Source organism: Lucilia sericata, unplaced genomic scaffold (genome assembly GCF_015586225.1).
Source record: "Lucilia sericata isolate MDLA Ls3-8-SP2 unplaced genomic scaffold, ASM1558622v1 Contig000144F_arrow, whole genome shotgun sequence".
NCBI lineage: Eukaryota > Metazoa > Arthropoda > Insecta > Diptera > Calliphoridae > Lucilia > Lucilia sericata.
The window spans coordinates 253089-278140 of NW_023994176.1; the positions used below are offsets into that span (position 1 = coordinate 253089).

General features: G+C 32.3%; 2 protein-coding genes and 1 pseudogene across 2 annotated transcripts in view; 1 reads left to right on the top strand and 2 right to left on the bottom strand.

The window, feature by feature from the left end:
- LOC119601141 (putative serine protease K12H4.7) overlaps positions 1–25052 on the top strand; it is a 198892-nt gene that overhangs the window by 137768 nt on the left and 36072 nt on the right. The window lies entirely within an intron of this gene.
- LOC119601138 (chromatin-remodeling ATPase INO80) overlaps positions 3528–25052 on the bottom strand; it is a 94888-nt gene continuing 73363 nt past the window's right edge. Inside the window, exons 15-16 of the mRNA XM_037951898.1 lie at positions 8088–8256; positions 3528–3913 (exon numbers count right to left, since the gene is read on the bottom strand). Coding sequence (XP_037807826.1) covers positions 8129–8256 — 128 coding nt within the window. The 3' untranslated portion in view covers positions 3528–3913; positions 8088–8128. The remainder of the gene's footprint in view (positions 3914–8087; positions 8257–25052) is intronic.
- Positions 3540–8093, bottom strand: LOC119601132 (annotated as a pseudogene).

The following is a 25052-nucleotide window of genomic DNA, read 5'->3' on the forward strand; positions in this document are numbered from 1 at the left end:
CAAATAAATTATTTTTGTGAAAATTTACGAAAATCTTTAAATACACTTCGTTTGTATGTTAATGTGAACTCAACAGCAGAAGCAGTATTTTGTTGGATTTTGTGGGTAATATTTTATAAAGTTATGTAAGATTTAAATACATTTCCAACTTCAAAAGGACAATAAATAAAAAAATTAATAAAAATTTATTTCACTTTAAAGGTGTCAAATAGCGCTTTTAAATTTGGTAAAAACAAGTTTTTCATTTTAGTGTTTTGCATGTTTGCTTTAAGCTTTTATATAAAAAGTTTAATTTAGACTTTGTCTTTTTTTGTTGTTGTTGGTTTAAGAGTAAAAGTCATAAATATTTGTTAACGAAATTCTATATAAATGTTTTTCTTGGACAACTTTGGGCAATAACTGTTACTGAAGGAAAAATATTTAAAATTGTCAGTAGTTTCTTTAATAAGTGTCCAATTGAGAAAATAATGAAAATGTGTTATTACTTTAAATTTCCATAAAACAGAGAATTATAGACTGGACTGTAGACTTGACTAAAGACTAGACTATAGAAGAGACTATAGACCAGACTAGACTATAGACTAGACTGTAGACCAGACTATAGACTAGACTGTAGACCAGACTATAGACTAAACTATAGACTAGACTATAGACTAGACTATAGACTAGACTATAGACTAGACTATAGACTAGACTATAGACTAGACTATAGTCCAGACTATAGACTAGACTATAGACTAGACTATAGACTAGACTATAGTCCAGACTATAGACTAGACTATAGACTAGATTATAGACTAGACTACAGACTAGACTAGAGACTAGACTATAGACTAGACTATAGACTAGACTATAGACTAGACTATAGACTAGACTATAGACTAGACTACAGACTAGACTAGAGACTAGACTATAGACTAGACTATAGACTAGAATATAGACTAGACTATAGACTAGACTATAGACTAGACTATAGACTAGACTATAGACTAGACTATAGACTAGACTATAGACTAGACTATAGACTAGACTATAGACTAGACTATAGACTAGACTATAGACTAGACTATAGACTAGACTATAGACTAGACTATAGACTAGACTATAGACTAGACTATAGACTAGACTATAGACTAGACTATAGACTGACTAGACTAGACTATAGACTAGACTATAGACTAGACTATAGACTAGACTATAGACTAGACTATAGACTAGACTATAGACTAGACTAAGACTAGACTATAGACTAGACTATAGACTAGACTATAGACTAGACTATAGACTAGACTATAGACTAGACTATAGACTAGACTATAGACTAGACTATAGACTGACTATAGACCTAGACTATAGACTAGACTATAGACTAGACTATAGACTAGACTATAGACTAGACTATAGACTAGACTATAGACTAGACTATAGACTAGACTATAGACTAGACTATAGACTAGACTATAGACTAGACTATAGACTAGACTGACTATGACTAGACTGGACTAGACTATAGACTAGACTATAGACTAGACTAGACTATAGACTAGACTAGACTAGACTATAGACTAGACTAGACTAGACTAGACTAGACTATAGACTAGACTATAGACTAGACTATAGACTAGACTATAGACTAGACTATAGACTAGACTATAGACTAGACTATAGACTAGACTATAACTAGACTAGACTAGACTAGACTATAAACTAGACTAGACTATAGACTAGACTATAGACTAGACTATAGACTAGTCTATAGACTAGACTATAGACTAGACTATAGACTAGACTATAGACTAGACTATAACGACTAGACTATAGACTAGACTATACTAGACTAGACTATAGACTAGACTATAGACTAGACTATAGACTAGACTATAGACTAGACTATAGACTAGACTATAGACTAGACTATAGACTAGACTATAGACTAGACTATAGACTAGACTATAGACTAGACTATAGACTAGACTAGCTAGACTAGACTATAGACTAGACTATAGACTAGACTATAGAGCTAGACTATAGACTAGACTATAGACTAGACTATAGACTAGACTATAGACTAGACTATAGACTAGACTATAGACTAGACTATAGACTAGACTATAGACTAGACTATAGACTAGACTATAGACTAGACTATAGACTAGACTATAGACTAGACTATAGACTAGACTATAGACTAGACTATAGACTAGACTATAGACTAGACTATAGACTAGACTATAGACTAGACTATAGACTAGACTATAGACTAGACTATAGACTAGACTATAGACTAGACTATAGACTAGACTATAGACTAGACTATAGACTAGACTATAGACTAGACAATACACTAGACTATACACTAGATTATACACTAGACTATAGACTAGACTATACACTAGACTATAGACTAGACTATACACTAGACTATACACTAGATTATACACTAGACTATAGACTAGACTATACACTAGACTATACACTAGACTATACACTAGACTATAGACTAGACTATAAAGTATATTAGACTATAGACTAGACTATAAAGTATATTAGACTATAGACTAGACTATATACTAGCCTATAGACTTGACTTTAGTCTAGACTATAAACTAAAATATAAACTAGACTATAGTCTCGAAAACAGACTAAACTATAAACAACACTGTAAAATAGACGACAGAATAGACTGTAGACTAGGCAATAGTCTCGAGTACAGACTAGACAATAAGCTAGATTATAGACAAGACTATAGAATAGAATATAAACTATAGACTAGGATATAAAGCAGACTAGAGACTAAACCATAGACTAGACTTTAGACTAGAGACTAGACAAGGTTTAGACTAGACAAGGTTTAGACTAGACACTAGACTATAGACTACGTTAGAGACTAGACTATAGACTAGACAGGAGCCTCGACTTTAGACTAGACTGTATACAAGTTATTACTTAAATTGATAATAAAAAATAGATTTTAATTTAGAAATCTTACAATCGTATTGAAGTAAATTTTCTCCCAAAAAATTAAATTTTCTATGTTTTAACAGAAATTTGTTAAAATTTTCTTTTTAATAAACCATTTAAAACAGCAAGTGTCCACTATTTGCATATTTCCCAGTTTTCACTTAAGGGTGTTTTAAAATTATTAAAGTAAATTAACATAAAACAAATAAACATGATATTTAATAAAGATACATTTAAATTAATGTAATTAACACAGAGCTTATAAAAAAAATTCCCCTCTCAAAAAAATAGTTGGACATGGTAGACTGATTGTCAAAAATAGACACAAAATATGAATTAACTTCCTAAAACTTAATGAGAATTTTAAACAAATAAAATAATCAACTGAAATAAAATGAAAATTTCATTGTTTTCTTTAATTAAATTTTCAACATACTGACAACAAAGAAAATGGAAAAATTTTATATATTTGTTTTTTCTTTTTTTATTAAAAAATGCAGGTTAATAACTAATACAACTTTTTTTTGTTTAAATTAAACTAAAATTTTTTTTGAACTTAATACCGGGGTGTTGGTTTAAACTTTCAACTTAAATATAATTCTTTATCTTACTAATCTAAACTTTCACCACTGGGTTGATAGTAGACGGCACTACCGCTAGCCGAAGAAACAGTATTCTTTTCCGAATGAGCTGGCGAGGGCGCTGGACTCATGGCAGGACTACGATTTATGGGTGTGGGCTGCGGGACTACTGCCCAGCGGAACTACTAAGGGTCCTATAGGTTTACGTGTACGTGGTGCTCCTCTGGCGCCTTGATTAACAGGTCCTCCCGTTTTAAGGCGTGGTCTTCCTGGCCCTCTTTTTACAGGCGTGGGTACAGCTGTGGGTGTAAATATACCTTCTCCGGTATTGGTTAAGGATGCCTCTGTTGCTGTGGGAGTTGTTGCTATATCTGTTAAGGATAAGAAAATAGATTAGTGATTTTACAAAATAATAAAAGTGTCAATGTTAAAATATATATTTTTTATGAAAAAGTTTAAACTACTGAAACGTTTAAAAACCCAACTTTAGTATTCCCCTCCTCTTAAAGTCTGATTATTACAGACACAATAATCCAACAATTATTGTAATTAGTTCAATTGTTTGTGAGTGTGGTTAATACAACTATTTAAAAATGTAACACGTTCAATTTTATGCAACAATTTTCATGGTTTGTGGCAACAATTATATATATTGGCTGAAAAAAAAAAAATGCAAAAAAAAACACACATGCAACACATCTGTATGTCTGGCAAAATAGCAAAAAAGGAAGACAAAAACAAAAACACATTACGCGAATTATAGAATTATAACAAATTGTAATGGATGGTCATTTCAATTTTAAAAGGGATTCACTTATAATTCCGCCACATTACGATGATTGAAATGCAACTATTATTATTTTAAATTTAGCTGCTAATGGTTTTTCTGCCTCATGTTGCAATATTATTTGCAAATGTCTGGTTATCATTGTTTTTATACAAATGAAATATGTAAAAATTAAAAAAAAAAAAAAACATTCAAATAATCAAATGTAACTGCTTGTTGTATTTATAGAGCATTATGTATTTTTAAGCCGATTTATGCAATTAATGTTAATTTGTGGCAATACGTGTTTTTCGTTTTTTTTTTTCATCTCTGGTTGCTTCGTCCCGTTTTTAGTATTTTGCATTTGTTGTAATCTATGCACATTTCAAACTGTTTGAGATATCAAATTAAATCTCGTTTTAATCTCTCATTATTTGTGCTGCACGTATGCAATGGTATTATTAGGATTTTTAGTTTATGTCTGGTTTCCAAAAAATACTTCATATATGTATTTTTGTGTCTAGTTCCCCTCTCTTTTCTAGTTAATGTTTATGATGTTTTATATATTTGGTAATTTAATGGATTTTTGTTTAATAAATATAAGTTAATTTTTCTTATTTGCTTAATAATAAATTGATTGAACATTTTTTTTAAATTTACATCTTAATTTGTATTTGTAGTATTGAAATATTTCATGTGAATTTTTTTTTCATAAGTAGACATTATTAATTAAATATTTTTAGATTAGAAGATTAATTAGTAATGAAGTGGAATGATCACTTAATACATTTTGAAAAAATGATTTCAATAAATAATATTTTTTATTGAATTTGTTAAATTTTCTATTTTAATACAAACTTTTATACAAAAATTTTCTATATTTTAGACAACAGACGATACTATATACTAGACAATAGACGAGACTATAGACTAGACAATAGACTAGACAATAGACTAGACAAAAGACTAGACAATAGACTAGACAATAGACTAGACAATAGACTAGACAAAAGACTAGACAATAGACTAGACAATGACTACATAGACTAGACTATAGACTAGACTATAGACTAGACTATAGACTAGACTATAGACTAGACTATAGACTAGACTATAGACTAGACTATAGACTAGACTATAGACTAGACTATAGACTAGACTATAGAACTAGACTATAACTAGACTAGACTAGACTATAGACTAGACTATAGACTACTATAGACTAGACTATAGACTAGACTATAGACTAGACTATAGACTAGACTATAGACTAGACTATAGACTAGACTATAGACTAGACTATAGACTAGACTATAGACTAGACTATAGACTAGACTATAGACTAGACTATAGACTAGACTATAGACTAGACTATAGACTAGACTATAGACTAGACTATAGACTAGACTATAGACTAGACATAGACTAGACTATAGACTAGACTATAGACTAGACTATAGACTAGACTATAGACTAGACTATAGACTAGACTATAGACTAGACTATAGACTAGACTATAGACTAGACTATAGACTAGACTATAGACTAGACTATAGACTAGACTATAGACTAGACTATAGACTAGACTATAGACTAGACTATAGACTAGACTATAGACTAGACTATAGACTAGACTATAGACTAGACTATAGACTAGACTATAGACTAGACTATAGACTAGACTATAGACTAGACTATAGACTAGACTATAGACTAGACTATAGACTAGACTATAGACTAGACTATAGACTAGACTATAGACTAGACTATAGACTAGACTATAGACTAGACTATAGACTAGACTATAGACTAGACTATAGACTAGACTATAGACTAGACTATAACTAGACTATAGACTAGACTATAGACTAGACTATAGACTAGACTATAGACTAGACTATAGACTAGACTAGACTAGACTATAGACTAGACTATAGACTAGACTATAGACTAGACTATAGACTAGACTATAGACTAGACTATAGACTAGACTATAGACTAGACTATAGACTAGACTATAGACTAGACTATAGACTAGACTATAGACTAGACTAGACTAGACTATAGACTAGACTATAGACTAGACTATAGACTAGACTATAGACTAGACTATAGACTAGACTATAGACTAGACTATAGACTAGACTATAGACTAGACTATAGACTAGACTATAGACTAGACTATAGACTAGACTATAGACTAGACTATAGACTAGACTATAGACTAGACTATAGACTAGACTATAGACTAGACTATAGACTAGACTATAGACTAGACTATAGACTAGACTATAGACTAGACTATAGACTAGACTATAGACTAGACTATAGACTAGACTATAGACTAGACTATAGACTAGACTATAGACTAGACTATAGACTAGACTATAGACTAGACTATAGACTAGACTATAGACTAGACTATAGACTAGACTATAGACTAGACTATAGACTAGACTATAGACTAGACTATAGACTAGACTATAGACTAGACTATAGACTAGACTATAGACTAGACTATAGACTAGACTATAGACTAGACTATAGACTAGACTATAGACTAGACTATAGACTAGACTATAGACTAGACTATAGACTAGACTATAGACTAGACTATAGACTAGACTATAGACTAGACTATAGACTAGACTATAGACTAGACTATAGACTAGACTATAGACTAGACTATAGACTAGACTATAGACTAGACTAGACTATAGACTAGACTATGACTAGACTAGACTAGACTAGACTATAGACTAGACTATAGACTAGACTAGACTATAGACTAGACTAGACTAGACTATAGACTAGACTAGACTATAGACTAGACTATAGACTAGACTATAGACTAGACTATAGACTAGACTATAGACTAGACTATAGACTAGACTATAGACTAGACCATAGACTAGACTATAGACTAGACTATAGACTAGGCTATAGACTAGACTATAGACATGACTATAGACATGACTATAGACTTGACTGTAGACTAGACTATAGACTAGACTATAGACTAGACTATAGACTAGACTATAGACTAGACTATAGACTTGACTATAGACTTGACTATAGACTTGACTATAGACTTGACTATAGGCTTGACTATAGACTTGACTATAGGCTTGACTATAGACTTGACTATAGGCTTGACTATAGACTAGATTAGAGACTATAGATTAGAATATAGACTAAACTTTAGACTAGACTATAAAATAAATTTTATGTTTATTTTCTATGTTTTTATAGGCATTTGGCAAATTTTCTATGTTTTTATATAAATTTGGTATATTTTCTTTGTCTTTATAGAAATTTGTTTAATTTTTTTATAAAAAAATCTGATAAAAATTTTATAAAAATATTATTACTGACTTCAAGTCTATCGCTGTTAATTAATCTAAAAAATATGTTTAAACTACAAAAAGGGGGAGTTTATTTTCTAAAAAGGGATGTTAAAAGAAAATCTTCAAACAAGATGTGTCACGTACTACAAACCACCAAAAAAACAGCATAACAAAAAAGAGCAATTATTTAAATGATTTACTCTAACACAGGGTTAAGTGTATAAAAAAGGGATAAATTAAAGAAAAAATGACAAGTGTTTAAAAAAAAAGAAAATTACAAAACAACAAAAGCACTTTAAAGAAATTAACAAAAAGCATTTAAAATTTCCATTAAAAAGGGTATTAGTATACAACCACTTGCTAACTTAAGATTATCAAGGAAACGGAAGTTAAATTTGTATTAGCTACTTCATATTTAAATGATTAACTTACCTTCATTATTTGATGAAACCGAAACTTGTCCCGGTGACGTACTAGTCCTTGTCGTTGCTGCAGCACCATTTCCTCCACCCTCTTCTAGTGCTTCCTCGGGGTCTACCACGTTTAGTGCCTCTGGGATGATGTCTTCTGCGTATGGGTCCTAAGCAATCATCGAATAAGGCTAAAAATAGAAAAAGAATAAACAAAAAGTTATAAAAATAGATTTCTTGATGGTTGTTCTTGATGATTGATGATGAATACATTAAAGACCATTCACTTTTATTTAAATTATGGCAAAAAAAAACTTCAAGATAATTTGGAAAAAAATAGAAACAAATCTGTTAGATTTCACAACTTCTAAGCGGATTCATTCTGTATTTTTTTCAGATTCGTCTTTGTTTTAAACAAAAATTATACGAGAGAAAAAAAACAATCTAGTGGAATTATTACAAGTCATGTTTATGTAGAGTAGGTTGTTTTTGGGGCAAAAAAAAAAACTACACTGAGAAAAAATTTAAAGCAAAAAAATTTTTTTTATATTAAATACAAAAATAATTTCTTGATTTTTTTAGTTTTATTTTATAAGTTAAGAAAATAAAGAAAAACTTTTTTTTTAATTTTTTCAATTTACCATTAATTTCTCTCCGTGTATTCGTATGTTAAATGCATAAATTACATATTAAACTACATATGTATAAACATTTTTTAAGGTCTTTAGTTTTATTTTTAAAAAAATTTATGTTAGAACATTGTATTTTTTTTTAAACAATTTAAACTTGTAGCTAAAGAGGCATATTCAATACGACATTGAGTTTGCCACTTCTTTTATCCGATTTTCTATATTTTTATAGAAAATTGTCTGATTTTGTATTTAGAGTATTTTTCAAAATGTTTTTTTTTTTAGAAATTTGAAATTTTTTTTGGAAAAATTTTTAAATTTTTTTATGTTCTTCTCGAAAAGTATTAAAAACATTAACAAAAAAATTCCTCATTTTTATATTTCACATCCAAACCTTTTTAATACATAGCATTTCCTTCAATTCGTTTTAAACCTAATAAAATTTTCAAAATCTTAAAGTGTTTTTTCCGTACCCAAAACAAATTTCTGTTATTTTGGGTTGTTGATCTTATTTTTTTTCCTTCATATGTGTTAAGACTTCTCCAAATGGTTGTATAAAATTGTCTTGATCATGATTATCAAAAAAAAAAAAAAAAAAAAATTGAAGCATTCGTTTTATTGTTGATCATCATCAGAATTTAGCAAACAGCATTATTGTTCTGGTAGTCTTGGCTTTATTTTTGTTGTTCCTATTTGTGTTTATGTGGCATTGCCACTTGTTTTCATTTTTGTTTTTCTGTTCCGTATGAACTCTGCATGACAAGTAGTTTTTGTGAAGCGCCATCCCCATTATTTCACTGTTGGCTGGTTGGCGGTCTCACTGTCTTCATTCTCTCACTTAACTTCTTCCTCGTATGTAAGAACAAGTTAAAAATTGTATTATTTTTTACTCCGTTTTTTTTTTATACCTTTTTTGGAATTTCATAAATATTTATGCGAGTATTATGATTCTATTTCTAGTTGAATTTTATTTAACTGGAAAAGGGGGGGGGAGCAGGAGCGGGAGAAGCGCACAGGGAGAAGAAGAAAATGGGGAGAGGGAGACGGGAAGGGGAAAAAGGGAACAAAGGGGGAGGAAGGAGGAAGGACGAAAAAAGGCACAAAGCGCAAAAGAGGCGGCAAAGGGGAGAGGGGAAGGGGAAACAGGGGGAAAAGAGGAGGCAAAGGAGGGGCGACGGGGAAACGCCAAAACGACGCAAGCCAAAGGCGGAGGCACGGAAAGGAAGCCAGAGAGCGAACGAACGAACGAACAGAACGAACGAACGAACGAACGAACGACGAACGAACGAACGAGACGAACGAACGAACGACCGAACGAACGAACGAACGAACGAACGAACGAACGAACGAACGAAACGAATCGAACGAACGAACGAACGAAACGAACGAACGAACGAACGAAGAACGAACGAACGAACGAACGAACGAAACGAACGAACGAACGTAACGAACGAACGAACGAACGAACGAACGAACGAACGAACGAACGAACGAACGAACGAACGAACGAACGGAACGAACGAACGAACCGAACGAACGAACGAACGAACGAACGAACGAAACGAACGAACGAACGAACGAACGAACGAACGAACGAACGAACGAAACGAACGAACGAACGAACGAACGAACAACGAACGAACGAACGAACGAACGAAGAACGAACGAACGAACGAACGAACGAACGAAACGAACAAACGAAGAACGAACGAACGAACGAACGAACGATAAGACGAACGAACGAACGAAACGAAACGAACGAACGAACGAACGAACGAACGAACGAACGAACGAACGAACGAACGAACGAACGAACGAACGAACGAACGAAGACGAACGAACGAACGAACGAACGAACGAACGAACGAACGAACGAACGAACGAACAAACGAACGAACGAACGAACGAACGAACGAACGAACGAACGAACGAACGAACGAACGAAACGAACGAACGAACGAACGAACGAAACGAACGAACGAACGAACGAACGAAAGAACGAACGAACGAACGAACGAACGAAGGAACGAACGAACGAAGACGAACGAACGAACGAACGAACGAACGAAACGAAAGAACGAAAGAACGAACGAACGAACGAACGAACGAACGAACGAACGAACGAACGAACGAACGAACGAACGAACGAACGAACGAACGAACGAACGAACGAACGAACGAACGAACGAACGAAGAACGAACGAACGAGACGAAACGAACGAACGAACGAACGAACTAACGAACGAACGAACGAACGAACGAACGAACGAACGAACGAAACGAACGAACGAACGAACGAACGAACGAACGAACGAACGTAAACGAAGAACGAACGAACGAACGAACGAACGAATACGAACGAACGACGAACGAACGAAAGAACGAACGAACGAAACGAAACGAACGCGAACGAACGAAGCGAACGAACGAAGAACGAACGAACGAACGAACGAACGAACGAACGAACGAACGAGCGAACGAAACGAGCGAACGAACGAGCGAATCGAAACGAACGAACGAACGAACGATACGATACGACCGAACGAACGAACGAACGAACGAACGAACGAACCGAAAGAACGAACGATACGAACGAACGAACGAACGAACGAACGAACGAACTAACGAACGAACGAACGAACGAACGAACGAACGAACGAACGAACGATACGAACGAACGAACGAACGAACTAACGAACGAACGAACGAACTAACTAACGAACTAACTAACGAACTAACGAACGAAAAACTAACTAACGAACGAACTAACAAACGAACTAACTAACTAACTAACTAACTAACTAACGAACTAACTAACTAATAACTAACTAACTAACTAAACTAACTAACTAACGTAACTAAACTAACTATCGAACTAACTAACTAACTAACTAAACTAACTAACTGTTCTAGTTCTGTTCTAGTTCTGTTCTAGCTCTGTTCTAGTTCTGTTCTAGTACTGTTCTAGTTCTGTTCTAGTTCTGTTCTAGTTCTGTTCTAGTTTTGTTCTAGTTCTGTTCTAGTTCTGTTCTAGTTCTGTTCTAGTATGTTATAGTTCTGTTGTAGTTCTGTTGTAGTTCTGTTTGTAGTTCTGTTGTAGTTCTGTTGTAGTTCTGTTCTAGTTCTGTTCTAGTTCTGTTCTAGTTCTGTTCTAGTCTGTTCTGTTCTGTTCTAGTTCTGTTCTAGTTCTGTTCTAGTTCTGTTCTAGTTATGTTCTAGTTCTGTTCTAGTTCTGTTCTAGTTCTGTTCTAGTTCTGATCTAGTCTGTTCTAGTTCTGTTGTAGTTCTGTTGAAGTTCTGTTGTAGTTCTGTTCTAGTTCTGTTCTAGTTCTGCTCTAGTTTGTTGTAGTTCTGTTCTAGTTCTGTTCTAGTTCTGTTCTAGTTCTGTTCTAGTTCTGTTCTAGTTCTGTTCTAGTTCTGTTCTAGTTCTGTTCTAGTTCTGTTCTAGTTCTGTTCTAGTTCTGTTCTAGTTCTGTTCTAGTCTGTTCTAGTTCTGTTCTAGTTCTGTTCTAGTTCTGTTCTAGTTCTGTTCTAGTTCTGTTCTAGTTCTGTTTCTAGTTCTGTTCTAGTTCTGTTCTAGTTCTGTTCTAGTTCTGTTCTAGTTCTGTTCTAGTTCTGTTCTTTACGGTAGCTTGTAAAAGGAGCAGGAACTAACACAGAACAATTCCCAAGAACGGTTTTATTTGGCGTCCCCGCCAGACATCAGTTATTCCAATTATAAACAAGCTATAAATAACATAATGCATATTGTTAAAATCTCAATACATTTCACTATAAAACTTTACATTTACTTCCATTTAGCTCAAATTTAACTAAATTCTATTCTTCCCCAAAACAACCTGTAAATAAAACCTCCAGCTACAAAAAAAAAACCCGTTGTATTCTTTGATTATTTCTTTCCCATTAACATTTGTCTTCTTTTATTTGCGCCCATAATCGTTAAATAAATCATGTTAATCCCCCATTTATATAGTAAAACTATTTGTTTTTCTATAAAAAAATGCAAAAATACATTTTATACGATTCGTTTTTGTTAAACATTTTCATTACTCGTTGTAAAAAATGTATTTAGTTAGATTGTATTTATTTAATAGTTATGATTGTCAATAAATGTAATGACTTTAATTAAAATCAACATAAAATCTTTGGCATTTTTGCTTTTTTTTTATTCTTCGAACATTTTCGTATAAATAAATTCATTTCGTGCTGGATTATTTTTGAGCTATAGTCAAGAAAAATCAAATGCAGTCACAAAATAACAGTTGTAACTAGTTGTATGTATGTAGGTATGTTACCCTGCTTATTTTTACCACAATTTAAAGTTATCTTTAGTATTCAATTTATTGCTTTTCTATTACCATGTTAAACAAAACGAAGGAGTTACAAAAACTAAAACGGCCTACTATATCTCAGCCTTTTAAGTCAGTAGTGGTTGAGTTACCTACCAAACCATGTAGACCAACCAACCAACTAACTAACCAGCCAAGTTTTAGTTAGACATTCAGTCAGTCCAATGTTACTAACAACCTGCCATTTCATGCAAAATTGAAACAAACAACAAAACATTTTTTTTGAAACGAATCATAAGGAAAAAAATGCCTTATTACCATAAAAATATTTAAGTTTTTTTTTGGTTGTTATTTTCTTATGATTTGTTGTGGTTTTGATTTTATTTTTTTACATGGTTTTTGATTCATTGAATATTTAGGAATGTTTTTGAATGAGTATTATTGGTTTCAGTTGGTTTTGGTAACGAAATTTTTAATAATATTTTTTGTTTGAGGGAAAAAACCTAAAAAGTACTTTTTTAGTACTTTAGCAAAAAGTTTGGCACTATGGAAAAAAGTACTTTTACAATGCGAACTTTTTTAGTACTTTACAAAGAAGTACTTTTTTAATACTTTTGAAGAAGAATACTTTTACAAGTGCATACTTTATGAAAAAAGTATTTTTAGTTCATTGGAACAAAGTACTTTCTCAAAATACGTGGTACCCTTTTAGTACATCCAAAAAATTAACTATTTAGTACTTTATAAGTTCGTATTTACCTAAGAAAAAAGTACTTTTCGTTCAAGTTCTAATCTAGTTTTGTTCTAGTTCTGTTGTAGTTCTGTTGTAGTTCTAGTTCTGTTCTAGTTCTATTCTAGTTCTGTTCTAGTTCTGTTCTAGTTCTGTTCTAGTTCTGTTCTAGTTCTGTTCTAGTTCTGTTCTAGTTCTGTTCTAGTTCTGTTCTAGTTCTGTTCTAGTTCTGTTCTAGTTCTGTTCTAGTTCTGTTCTAGTTCTGTTCTAGTTCTGTTCTAGTTCTGTTCTAGTTCTGTTCTAGTTCTGTTCTAGTTCTGTTCTAGTTCTGTTCTAGTTCTGTTCTAGTTCTGTTCTAGTTCTGTTCTAGTTCTGTTCTAGTTCTGTTCTAGTTCTGTTCTAGTTCTGTTCTAGTTCTGTTCTAGTTCTGTTCTAGTTCTGTTCTAGTTCTGTTCTAGTTCTGTTCTAGTTCTGTTTAGTTCTGTTCTAGTTCTGTTCTAGTTCTGTTCTAGTTCTGTTCTAGTTTGTTCTAGTTCTGTTCTAGTTCTGTTCTAGTTCTGTTCTAGTTCTGTTCTAGTTCTGTTCTAGTTCTGTTCTAGTTCTGTTCTAGTTCTGTTCTGTTCTAGTTCTGTTCTAGATCTGTTCTAGATCTGTTCTAGATCTGTTCTAGATCTGTTCTAGATCTGTTCTAGATCTGTTCTAGATCTATTCTAGATCTGTTCTAGATCTGTTCTAGTTCTGTTCTAGTTCTGTTCTGTTTTGTTTAGTTCTGTTCTAGTTCTTCTAGATCTGTTCTAGTTCGGTTCTAGTTCTGTTCTAGTTCTGTTCTAGTTCTGTTCTAGTTCTGTTCTAGTTCTGTTCTAGTTCTGTTCTAGTTCTGTTCTAGCTGTTCTAGTTCTGTTCTAGTTCTGTTCTAGTTCTGTTCTAGTTCTGTTCTAGTTCTGTTCTAGTTCTGTTCTAGTTCTGTTCTAGTTCTGTTCTAGTTCTGTTCTAGTTCTGTTCTAGTTCTGTTCTAGTTCTGTTCTAGTTCTGTTCTCTGTTCTAGTTCTGTTCTAGTTCTGTTCTAGTTCTGTTCTAGTTCTGTTCTAGTTCTGTTCTAGTTCTGTTCTAGTTCTGTTCTAGTTCTGTTCTAGTTTGTTCTAGTTCTGTTTAGTTCTGTTCTAGTTCTGTTCTAGTTCTGTTCTAGTTCTGTTCTAGTTCTGTTCTAGTTTGTTCTAGTTCTGTTCTAGTTCTGTTCTAGTTCTGTTCTATCTGTTCTAGTTCTGTTCTAGTTCTGTTCTAGTTCTGTTCTAGTTCTGTTCTAGTTCTGTTCTAGTTCTGTTCTAGTTCTGTTCTGTTCTTTTTCTAGTTATTCTGTTCTAGTTCGTTCTGTTCTGTTCTAGTTCTGTTCTAGTCTGTTCTAGTTCTGTTTCTAGTTCTGTTCTAGTTCTGTTCTAGTTTGTTTTAGTCTGTTCTAGTCTGTCACGCTAACTTCATTCCCTCCAGACTTTGTAGAGTACCCATTTAAGTCGTTGTAATTTACCGCATTTTCAATCCCCGTGTATTAGAGACATTTTATGAATTTCACTGTTTTACAATCAAAAAAGCAAACAGAGTAACATTTATTGTACTTTACATACTTTAGTTTTTATTTTGTAATATTTTTTTTGTAAGCCTTGTCATAAGTTTTTATCAATATTATGGTTATTTTTTTTTTTTGTAGTTATATTATTTGGATTTTTTTTGTTATTGTTGTAGCTTTTTCGATTTTTTGCAAATGCAAACAACATTCACATTACTTTGTACACACTCAACAACTCCTCCTACAATTGAGGAATTTATTTTATTTTTGTTTTGATTTTCATTTTAACTGATTTCGATTCATTTGAATTTAGTTGTTAGGTTTCAGTTTGGTATGTTTAAAAAATGATTTTTGTTCGCTTTTTAGGAAAATGTTTTTCATTTATGTATTTCGGTCAAATTGTATTGTGTTGTGTTGCCACAAAAAATTCGAAAATAAAATACAATTTTAGAGCAGGTCTCTTTGCTCAATGTCTCTAAGACATGTTATAAGTAAATCTATCTTTTTGTTTTTGTTTAGAACTAAAAGGTGGTTGGTTTTTTACAAGAAAAAAAATTTGCCAAATGGAAGAGTTAACTTACAGATGCCATTTAATGAAGTCATGTTAAAGAAATTGACAAAATGTCAAGCATGTTTATTACTTTTTTGAAGTTAGTTTGTGTTTGCGGTGCAAAAATGTGTTGTTTAAAAGGATTTTTTGGTTTATAATTTCGTAAATTTTCTGTTGTGGTTTTAGTATGATTGTTTGAAAACATGAAACCGAAAAACGTTTACTTTTATGTTTTGATTGCTTTACATTTTGTTTCGAAGCCAAAAAAGGCCAAAATAATATTTGTATTTTAAATTTAACAGTTTTATTGTAATTTATTATTTGGTTTGTTTTAAAAACCATAAAATTATATATCAACGCCTTTCAAATAAATAAATGATTATAGGCTTCATTGATCTAGTTATGCCACCCCCATATGTTTGATAAGGATCTAGGTTTAAGATAACTGAGTGTTTTTACATCCCTTAAATTTGAAGGCCTAGAGTTAGTTAATTATGGGTTTTAACTTTCAATAAATTTTGGCTATTTTATTTTCAAACCTAATTTATTTAAATGACCATGTGTCATTTGTAAATTTAATACTTAAATATTTTTTGGATTCTATTTCCGGATGGTCAGAAACAAAAAAAATAATAATAATTTAGTACAATAAAAAATATAAGAGTACTGAACTAGAACTGAACTTATAATTCAGTTGTAGTTCAGTTTTAGTTCAGTTCTAGTTCAGTTCTAGTTCAGTTCCGTTCAGTCCTAGTTCAGTTCTAATTCAGTTCTAGTTCACTTCTAGTTCAGTTCTAGTTCAGTTCTAGTTCAGTTCTAGTTCAGTTCTAGTTCAGTTCTAGTTCAGTTCTAGTTTAGTTCTAGTTCAGTTCTAGTTCAGTTCTAGTTCAGTTCTAGTTCAGTTCTAGTTCAGTTCTAGTTCAGTTCTAGTTCAGTTCTAGTTCAGTTCTAGTTCAGTTTTAGTTCAGTTCTAGTTCAGTTCTAGTTCAGTTCTAGTTCAGCTCTAGTTCAGTTCTAGTTCAGTTCTAGTTCAGTTCTAGTTCAGTTCTAGTCAGTTCTAGTTCAGTTCTAGTTCAGTTCTAGTTCAGTTCTAGTTCAGTTCTAGTTCAGTTCTACTTCAGTTCTAGTTCAGTTCTATTCCGATAGTTCAGTTCTAGTTCCAGATCTAGTTCAGTTCTAGTTCAGTTATAGTTCAGTTCTAGTTCAGTTCTAGTTCAGTTCTAGTTCAGTTCTGTTCTAGTTCAGTTCTAGTTCAGTTCTAGTTCAGTTCTAGTTCAGTTCTAGTTCAGTTCTAGTTCAGTTCTAGTTCAGTTCTAGTTCAGTTCTAGTTCAGTTCTAGTTCAGTTCTAGTTCGTTCTAGTTCAGTTCTAGTTTAGTTCTAGTTCAGTTCTAGTTCAGTTCTAGTTCAGTTCTAGTTCAGTTCTAGTTCAGTTCTAGTTCAGTTCTAGTTCAGTTCTAGTTCAGTTCTAGTTCCGTTCTAGTTCAGTTCTAGTTCAGTTCCAGTTCAGTTCTAGTTCAGTTCTAGTTCAGTTCTAGAAGTATTATAATAGATACAAAAGGTGCCAAAACGCTACCTTTTGGAAATCAAAAAGGTACTTTTACATGAATTTTAAAATTTATTAAAAACCATACATTCAAAACCACAATTATTGACTATATCTCCAAGTCTCCCAAACTCCAAAAATCCCTTAATAATAAATATCCATAACGGATGATAAACCGGCGTGGCCAAATAAGCCAAACGTTTTTGATGCTCCTTCCACTGACTTCTAGTCATACGTTTACGAGGCTCTATATATTCCAACGGTTTCGGGGGTATGGGGCAATGCGGCTCTAAGGGTGGTGTTATGCGTGGTTGTGATAAATTTAATATATTTTTCGAAGGAGTATAACGCAAAGCTTCTGGTCTTACGGGAAAACGTAATTTTGACCAAAAATCAATTTCCAATTCAATATGTTGAAAATCGAAAGGTACTTTAGGAGTGGGGAAAGGACGACCGGGATCACGTTTAGCCGGTTCATTCCAATGGATTTTAGGTGCATAAGGATATTTAATGGGTTCAGGAAATTTATATTTTTCTCGAGGCATTTTGGGTAAAGACAATTTTTCTATATCTTCTAGTAGACCTTCTAGGGTGATTTTGAAGCGTTTTTTTGCGTTTCTTCTTTGGTTGCTCGGGTGGTTTGGGAAGCTGTTTGGCTTCGGCTTTTAAATCAGCCCATTTATAGAATTTCACCCAGTCTGTGCGAGTCATGGGTCCACGTTTGGCCCATCTACTAAAGGAAGGCACAGGTCTTGGGTAATGGCGAAATTTGGGTTGACAGTTTTTCTGTATCCAGGCTCTTTGTTTTTCGGTTAAATCACGTGGTGGTATTATAACCAATTGTCTACTTTTTTCCTCCAGTCTTCTTTTACGTTTCCAGGCTAGTTTTCTAGCTTCTTGTGCCAACTTACGTGCTTTTTGTTTTTCTGTGGGCTCAAGAGGATTGAATTTGGGTCTTTTGCCTTTGGATTTTTTCATGTTGAAATCGTTTCAATGGTTTGAAATTTTAAAGCAAAAATCTTGAAAATTGGCTTTTAGAATTTTTTATTAACGCTTTGTCTCCAAAATAAATTTTTGTAAATAAATTTAAAAAAAATTTTTAGTAAATTAAGGAAATACAATTTTGACAAATTATCTTTTAAAATTTATGTGTTTTTTTACACAGCTGTTGTTTTTTTTGTTGAAAATAAAAAACCAGAGTTTGTAATTAATTTAAAAATAGAAATCCTTTATTTTAGTTGTAGTTTTTTGTTTAACATTTGTTCATTTCCGTTTAAAGAAATTTTTGTTGTTTGTTTATTGGTTTTTTGTTCTTGCGGTTTAATGTTTGCTTTTAGTGGTTTGTTTTTTAAGTGTCATTTGATCCTTCATATAATGTGTCAATTTCACACGTGTTACAGTTTTTTCTCTACTTTTTTTAAGAGGAACCCATTTACTTTGATCAGAAAAATAAGCACATCTGTTGCATTAAACAAGGAATAATTAAAGTACCAGAAGTTTAAGGATATTTTTAAGAAATTATATATTTTATAAAAAGTACAGAATTTTTTTTCCAAATCCAAAAGGAAACGATTTTTTTGAGACCACATCATACAAAAATTTATAAAACTATTATACGAAAAAAGATATATTATAAAAATGTTTATAATAAAATTCACACAAAAAAATTCTTATAAAGGATTTTCTATCAATAAATTAATTGAATAAGATTTATCTTTTAGAGTCTTTTTTCAGAATCCTTGTTAGTTTTAGTTCTGAATTGTTGCATTATATTTTTCTTCTTTGCTTTTCTTGACGGTTTGAAAAAGTTTTGTGAAAATCTTGATTTGTTCTTGAATTTATTATTAAACCTTAATGAAAATAGAATAAATAAATATAAAAATATTAGTACTAAAATTTATAACAAAAAAAAAAATAAAAATTAATGTAAAAAAATATGCTTCTAATCAAGTTTTAAGTTAATTTTTAAAAATTGAACTGAACTGAACTAGAACTGAACTAGAATTGAACTAGAACTGAACTAGAACTGAACTAGAACTGAACTAGAACTGAACTAGAACTGAACTAGAACTGAACTAGAACTGAACTAGAACTGAACTAGAACTGAACTAGAACTGAACTAGAACTGAACTAGAACTGAACTAGAACTGAACTAGAACTGAACTAGAACTGAACTAGAACTGAACTAGAACTGAACTAGAACTGAACTAGAACTGAACTAGAACTGAACTAGAACTGAACTAGAACTGAACTAGAACTGAACTAGAACTGAACTAGAACTGAACTAGAACTGAACTAGAACTGAACTAGAACTGAACTAGAACTGAACTAGAACTGAACTAGAACTGAACTAGAACTGAACTAGAACTGAACTAGAACTGAACTAGAACTGAACTAGAACTGAACTAGAACTGAACTAGAACTGAACTAGAACTGAACTAGAACTGAACTAGAACTGAACTAGAACTGAACTAGAACTAAACTAGAACTAAACTAGAACTGAACTAGAACTGAACTAGAACTGAACTAGAACTGAACTAGAACTGAACTAGAACTGAACTAGAACTGAACTAGAACTGAACTAGAACAGAACTAGAACTGAACTAGAACTGAACTAGAACTGAACTAGAACTGAACTAGAACTGAACTAGAACTGAACTAGAACTGAACTAGAGACTGAACTAGAACTGAACTAGAACTGAAACTAGAACTGAACTAGAACTGAACTAGAAGACTAGAACGGAACTAGAACTGAACTACCTAGAAGTGAACTAGAACTGAACTAGAGGCAAGAACTAAATGTTCTTTTTAAAAGTTGTCTTCGATTTCTATACTTCAACTTTCATTTCATTAAGAGTATTCGAATTATCTATGACTAACTTTATAAAAAGTGAAATAAATTTACTAATTATTTTTGAAAAACACACTATAATTCTTTAAACCATTTAATGAAACTTTCAAATTTATTATAATTGAAAAAAACGTGAAGAATTTTAATGAAAATTTTTTGAAAAATACTATTGAAAAAACTACCTTAACTCTTAAATTAAAAACATGAGAAAATTATTTATAAACAAAACTGGAAAATTGTTTAATTTACAAAAAACAATCAAATAAAAATTCATATGTCAAGTATCATGTTAAGAACCCTTGTTAACAATTATTGTTAAAAAATGTTTGCAACAAATACAATAATTGAAAAAAAAATTATTAATAAAAACTCCATTAAACAAAAATGTAACAGAGTATTAATTACAAACTGCGTGTTTAGAGTTTTTTGTTATTGTTCTAGTAGTTTTTTGTTTAATAAATTAAATAATATTATAGTTGTTAACAAATAGTTTTCTAATCATTAACAATCTAAACAAAAATATATTGAGAATTTTGTCAAAAAAAAAGTAATAAAAAGAAGTCAATAGGAAATTATTACGACTAGAAAAAGTAAAACAAATTAAAACACGAACAAATTTAATCAACGGGACAATAAAGAACTAGGACCGCAACAAGTTTTCGAGGGTTAGTGCATAACTTTGATTCTATCTAAGTGTTGTTTCACATGGTGTTTAAATTATATTTTTTATTACAGTTCCCATGTTTGAAGGAACCTTTAATAAGTTTTCATTATTTTAAAAACACTCTGTAATGATGATTTGTTATGTCAATTTAGGAATACTTAATATCCATTTCCCAATTGGAGCTTAAAACTAGCATACAATTTTTTCTTAACAAGATAATCGTAAATATCAATTAAACATTAATTCATCATAATATTTTAACAGCAGCTAGAAAATAACAAATCATACATAAAACCAACTGACAACAATAATAAAAAAACATACACATAAATAATTTAAAAATAAAATCGAAATATTGAAAAAAAGTTTGAGCGAGAAAAAAACCAAAACATTACTTAATTTGTTGTTAACCATGAAGTTTTATTATTTCCAATTGTATTGTACTATTCACAGTAGTTAACAGCAAAAATAACAAATAAATAAATTTAACAACAACTTTAATAAGTTAAAAGATGTTTTAAAGGAGTTTTAAACTATTATGTTGAATTTTTAAAAACTGAACTAGAACTGAACTAGAACTGAACTAGACTTGAACTAGAACCTGAACTAGAACTGAACTAGAACTGAACTAGAACTGAACTAGAACTGAACTAGAACTGAACTAGAACTGAACTAGAACTGAACTAGAACTGAACTAGAACAGAACGAGAACTGAACTAGACTTGAACTAGAACTGAACTAGAACTGAACTAGAACTGAACTAGAACTGAACTAGAACTGAACTAGAACTGAACTAGAACTGAACTAGAACTGAACTAGAACTGAACTAGAACTGAACTAGAACTGAACTAGAACTGAACTAGAACTGAACTAGAACTGAACTAGAACTGAACTAGAACTGAACTAGAACTGAACTAGAACTGAACTAGAACTGAACTAGAACTGAACTAGAACTGAACTAGTACTGAACTAGAACTGAAATAGAACTGAACTAGAACTGAACTAGAACTGAACCAGAACTGAACTAGAACTGAACTAGAACTGAACTAGAACTGAACTAGAACTGAACTAGAACTGAACAAGAACTGAACAAGAACTGAACTAGAACTGAACTAGAACTGAACTAGAACTGAACTAGAACTGAACAAGAACTGAACTAGAACTGAACTAGAACTGAACTAGAACTGAATTAGAACTGAACTAGAACTGAATTAGAACTGAACTAGAACTGAACTAGAACTGAACTAGAACTGAACTAGAACTGAACTAGAACTGAACTAGAACTGAACTAGAACTGAACTAGAACTGAACTAGAACTGAACTAGAACTGAACTAGAACTGAACTAGAACTAAACTAGAACTGAACTAGAACTGAACTAGAACTGAACTAGAACTGAACTAGAACTGAACTAGAACTGAACTAGAACTGAACTAGAACTGAACTAGAACTGAACTAGAACTGAACTAGAACTGAACTAGAACTGAACTAGAACTGAACTAGAACTGAACTAGAACTGAACTAGAACTGAACTAGAACTGAACTAGAACTGAACTAGAACTGAACTAGAACTGAACTAGAACTGAACTAGAACTGAACTAGAACTGAACTAGAACTGAACTAGAACTGAACTAGAACTGAACTAGAACTGAACTAGAACTGAACTAGAACTGAACTAGAACTGAACTAGAACTGAACTAGTACTGAACTAGAACTGAACTAGAACTGAACTAGAACTGAACTAGAACTGAACCAGAACTGAACTAGAACTGAACTAGAACTGAACTAGTACTGAACTAGAACTGAACTAGAACTGAACAAGAACTGAACAAGAACTGAACTAGAACTGAACTAGAACTGAACTAGAACTGAACTAGAACTGAACTAGAACTGAACTAGAACTGAACTAGAACTGAACTAGAACTGAACTAGAACTGAACTAGAACTGAACTAGAACTGAACTAGAACTGAACCAGAACTGAACTAGAACTGAACTAGAACTGAACTAGAACTGAACTAGAACTGAACTAGAACTGAACTAGAACTGAACTAGAACTGAACTAGAGACTAGAACTGAACTAGAACTGAACTAGAACTGAACTAGAACTGAACTAGAACTGAACTAGAACTGAACTAGAACTGAACTAGAACTGAACTAGAACTGAACTAGAACTGAACTAGAACTGAACCAGAACTGAACTAGAACTGAACTAGAACTGAACTAGAACTGAACTAGAACTGAACTAGAACTGAACTAGAACTGAACTAGAACTGAACTAGAACTGAACTAGAACTGAACTAGAACTGAAATAGAACTGAACTAGAACTGAACTAGAACTGAACTAGAACTGAACTAGAACTGAACTAGAACTGAACTAGAACTGAACTAGAACTGAACTAGAACTGAACTAGAACTGAACTAGAACTGAACTAGAACTGAACTAGAACTGAACCAGAACTGAACTAGAACTGAACTAGAACTGAACTAGAACTGAACTAGAACTGAACTAGAACTGAACTAGAACTGAACTAGAACTGAACTAGAACTGAACTAGAACTGAACTAGAACTGAACTAGAACTGAACTAGAACTGAACTAGAACTGAACTAGAACTGAACTAGAACTGAACTAGAACTGAACTAGAACTGAACTAGAACTGAACCAGAACTGAACTAGAACTGAACTAGAACTGAACTAGAACTGAACTAGAACTGAACTAGAACTGAACTAGAACTGAACTAGAACTGAACTAGAACTGAACTAGAACTGAACTAGAACTGAACTAGAACTGAACAAGAACTGAACAGAACTGAACTAGAACTGAACTAGAACTGAACAAGAACTGAACTAGAACTGAACTAGAACTGAACTAGAACTGAACTAGAACTGAACTAGAACTGAACTAGAACTGAACTAGAACTGAACTAGAACTGAACTAGAACTGAAATAGAACTGGACTAGAACTGAACTAGAACTGAACCAGAACTGAACTAGAACTGAACTAGAACTGAACTAGAACTGAACTAGAACTGAACTAGAACTGAACTAGAACTGAACTAGAACTGAAAGAACTGAACAAGAACTGAACTAGAACTGAACTAGAACTGAACTAGAACTGAACTAGAACTGAACTAGAACTGAACTAGAACTGAACTAGAACTGAACTAGAACTGAACTAGAACTGAACTAGAACTGAACTAGAACTGAATTAGAACTGAACTAGAACTGAATTAGAACTGAACTAGAACTGAACTAGAACTGAACTAGAACTAGAACTGAACTAGAACTGAACTAGAACTGAACTAGAACTGAACTAGAACTGAACTAGAACTGAACTAGAACTGAACTAGAACTGAACTAGAACTGAACTAGAACTGAACTAGAACTAAACTAGAACTGAACTAGAACTGAACTAGAACTGAACTAGAACTGAACTAGAACTGAACTAGAACTGAACTAGAACTGAACTAGAACTGAACTAGAACTGAACTAGAACTAGAACTGAACTAGAACTGAACTAGAACTGAACTAGAACTGAACTAGAACTGAACTAGAACTGAACTAGAACTGAACTAGAACTGAACTAGAACTGAACTAGAACTGAACTAGAACTGAACTAGAACTGAACTAGAACTGAACTAGAACTGAACTAGAACTGAACTAGAACTGAACTAGAACTGAACTAGAACTGAACTAGAACGGAACTAGAACTGAACTAGAACTGAACGAAGAACTGAACTAGAACTGAACTAGAACTGAAACTAGAACTGAACTAGAACTGAACTAGAACTGAACAGAACTGAACTAAGACTGAACTAGAACTGAACTAGAACTGAACTAGAACTGAACTAGAACTGAACTAGAACTGAACTAGAACTGAACTAGAACTGAACTAGAACTGAACTAGAACTGAACTAGAACTGAACTAGAACTGAACTAGACTGAATACTGAACTAGAACTGAACTAGAACTGAATTAGAACTGAACTAAACTAATAGAACTGAAGCTAGAACTGAACTAGAACGAACTAGAACTGAACTAGAACTGAACTAGAAACTGAACTAGAACTGAACTAGAACTGAACTAGAAACTGAACTAGAACTGAACTAGAACTGAACTAGAACTGAACTAGAACTGAACTAGAACTGAACTAGAACTGAACTAGAACTGA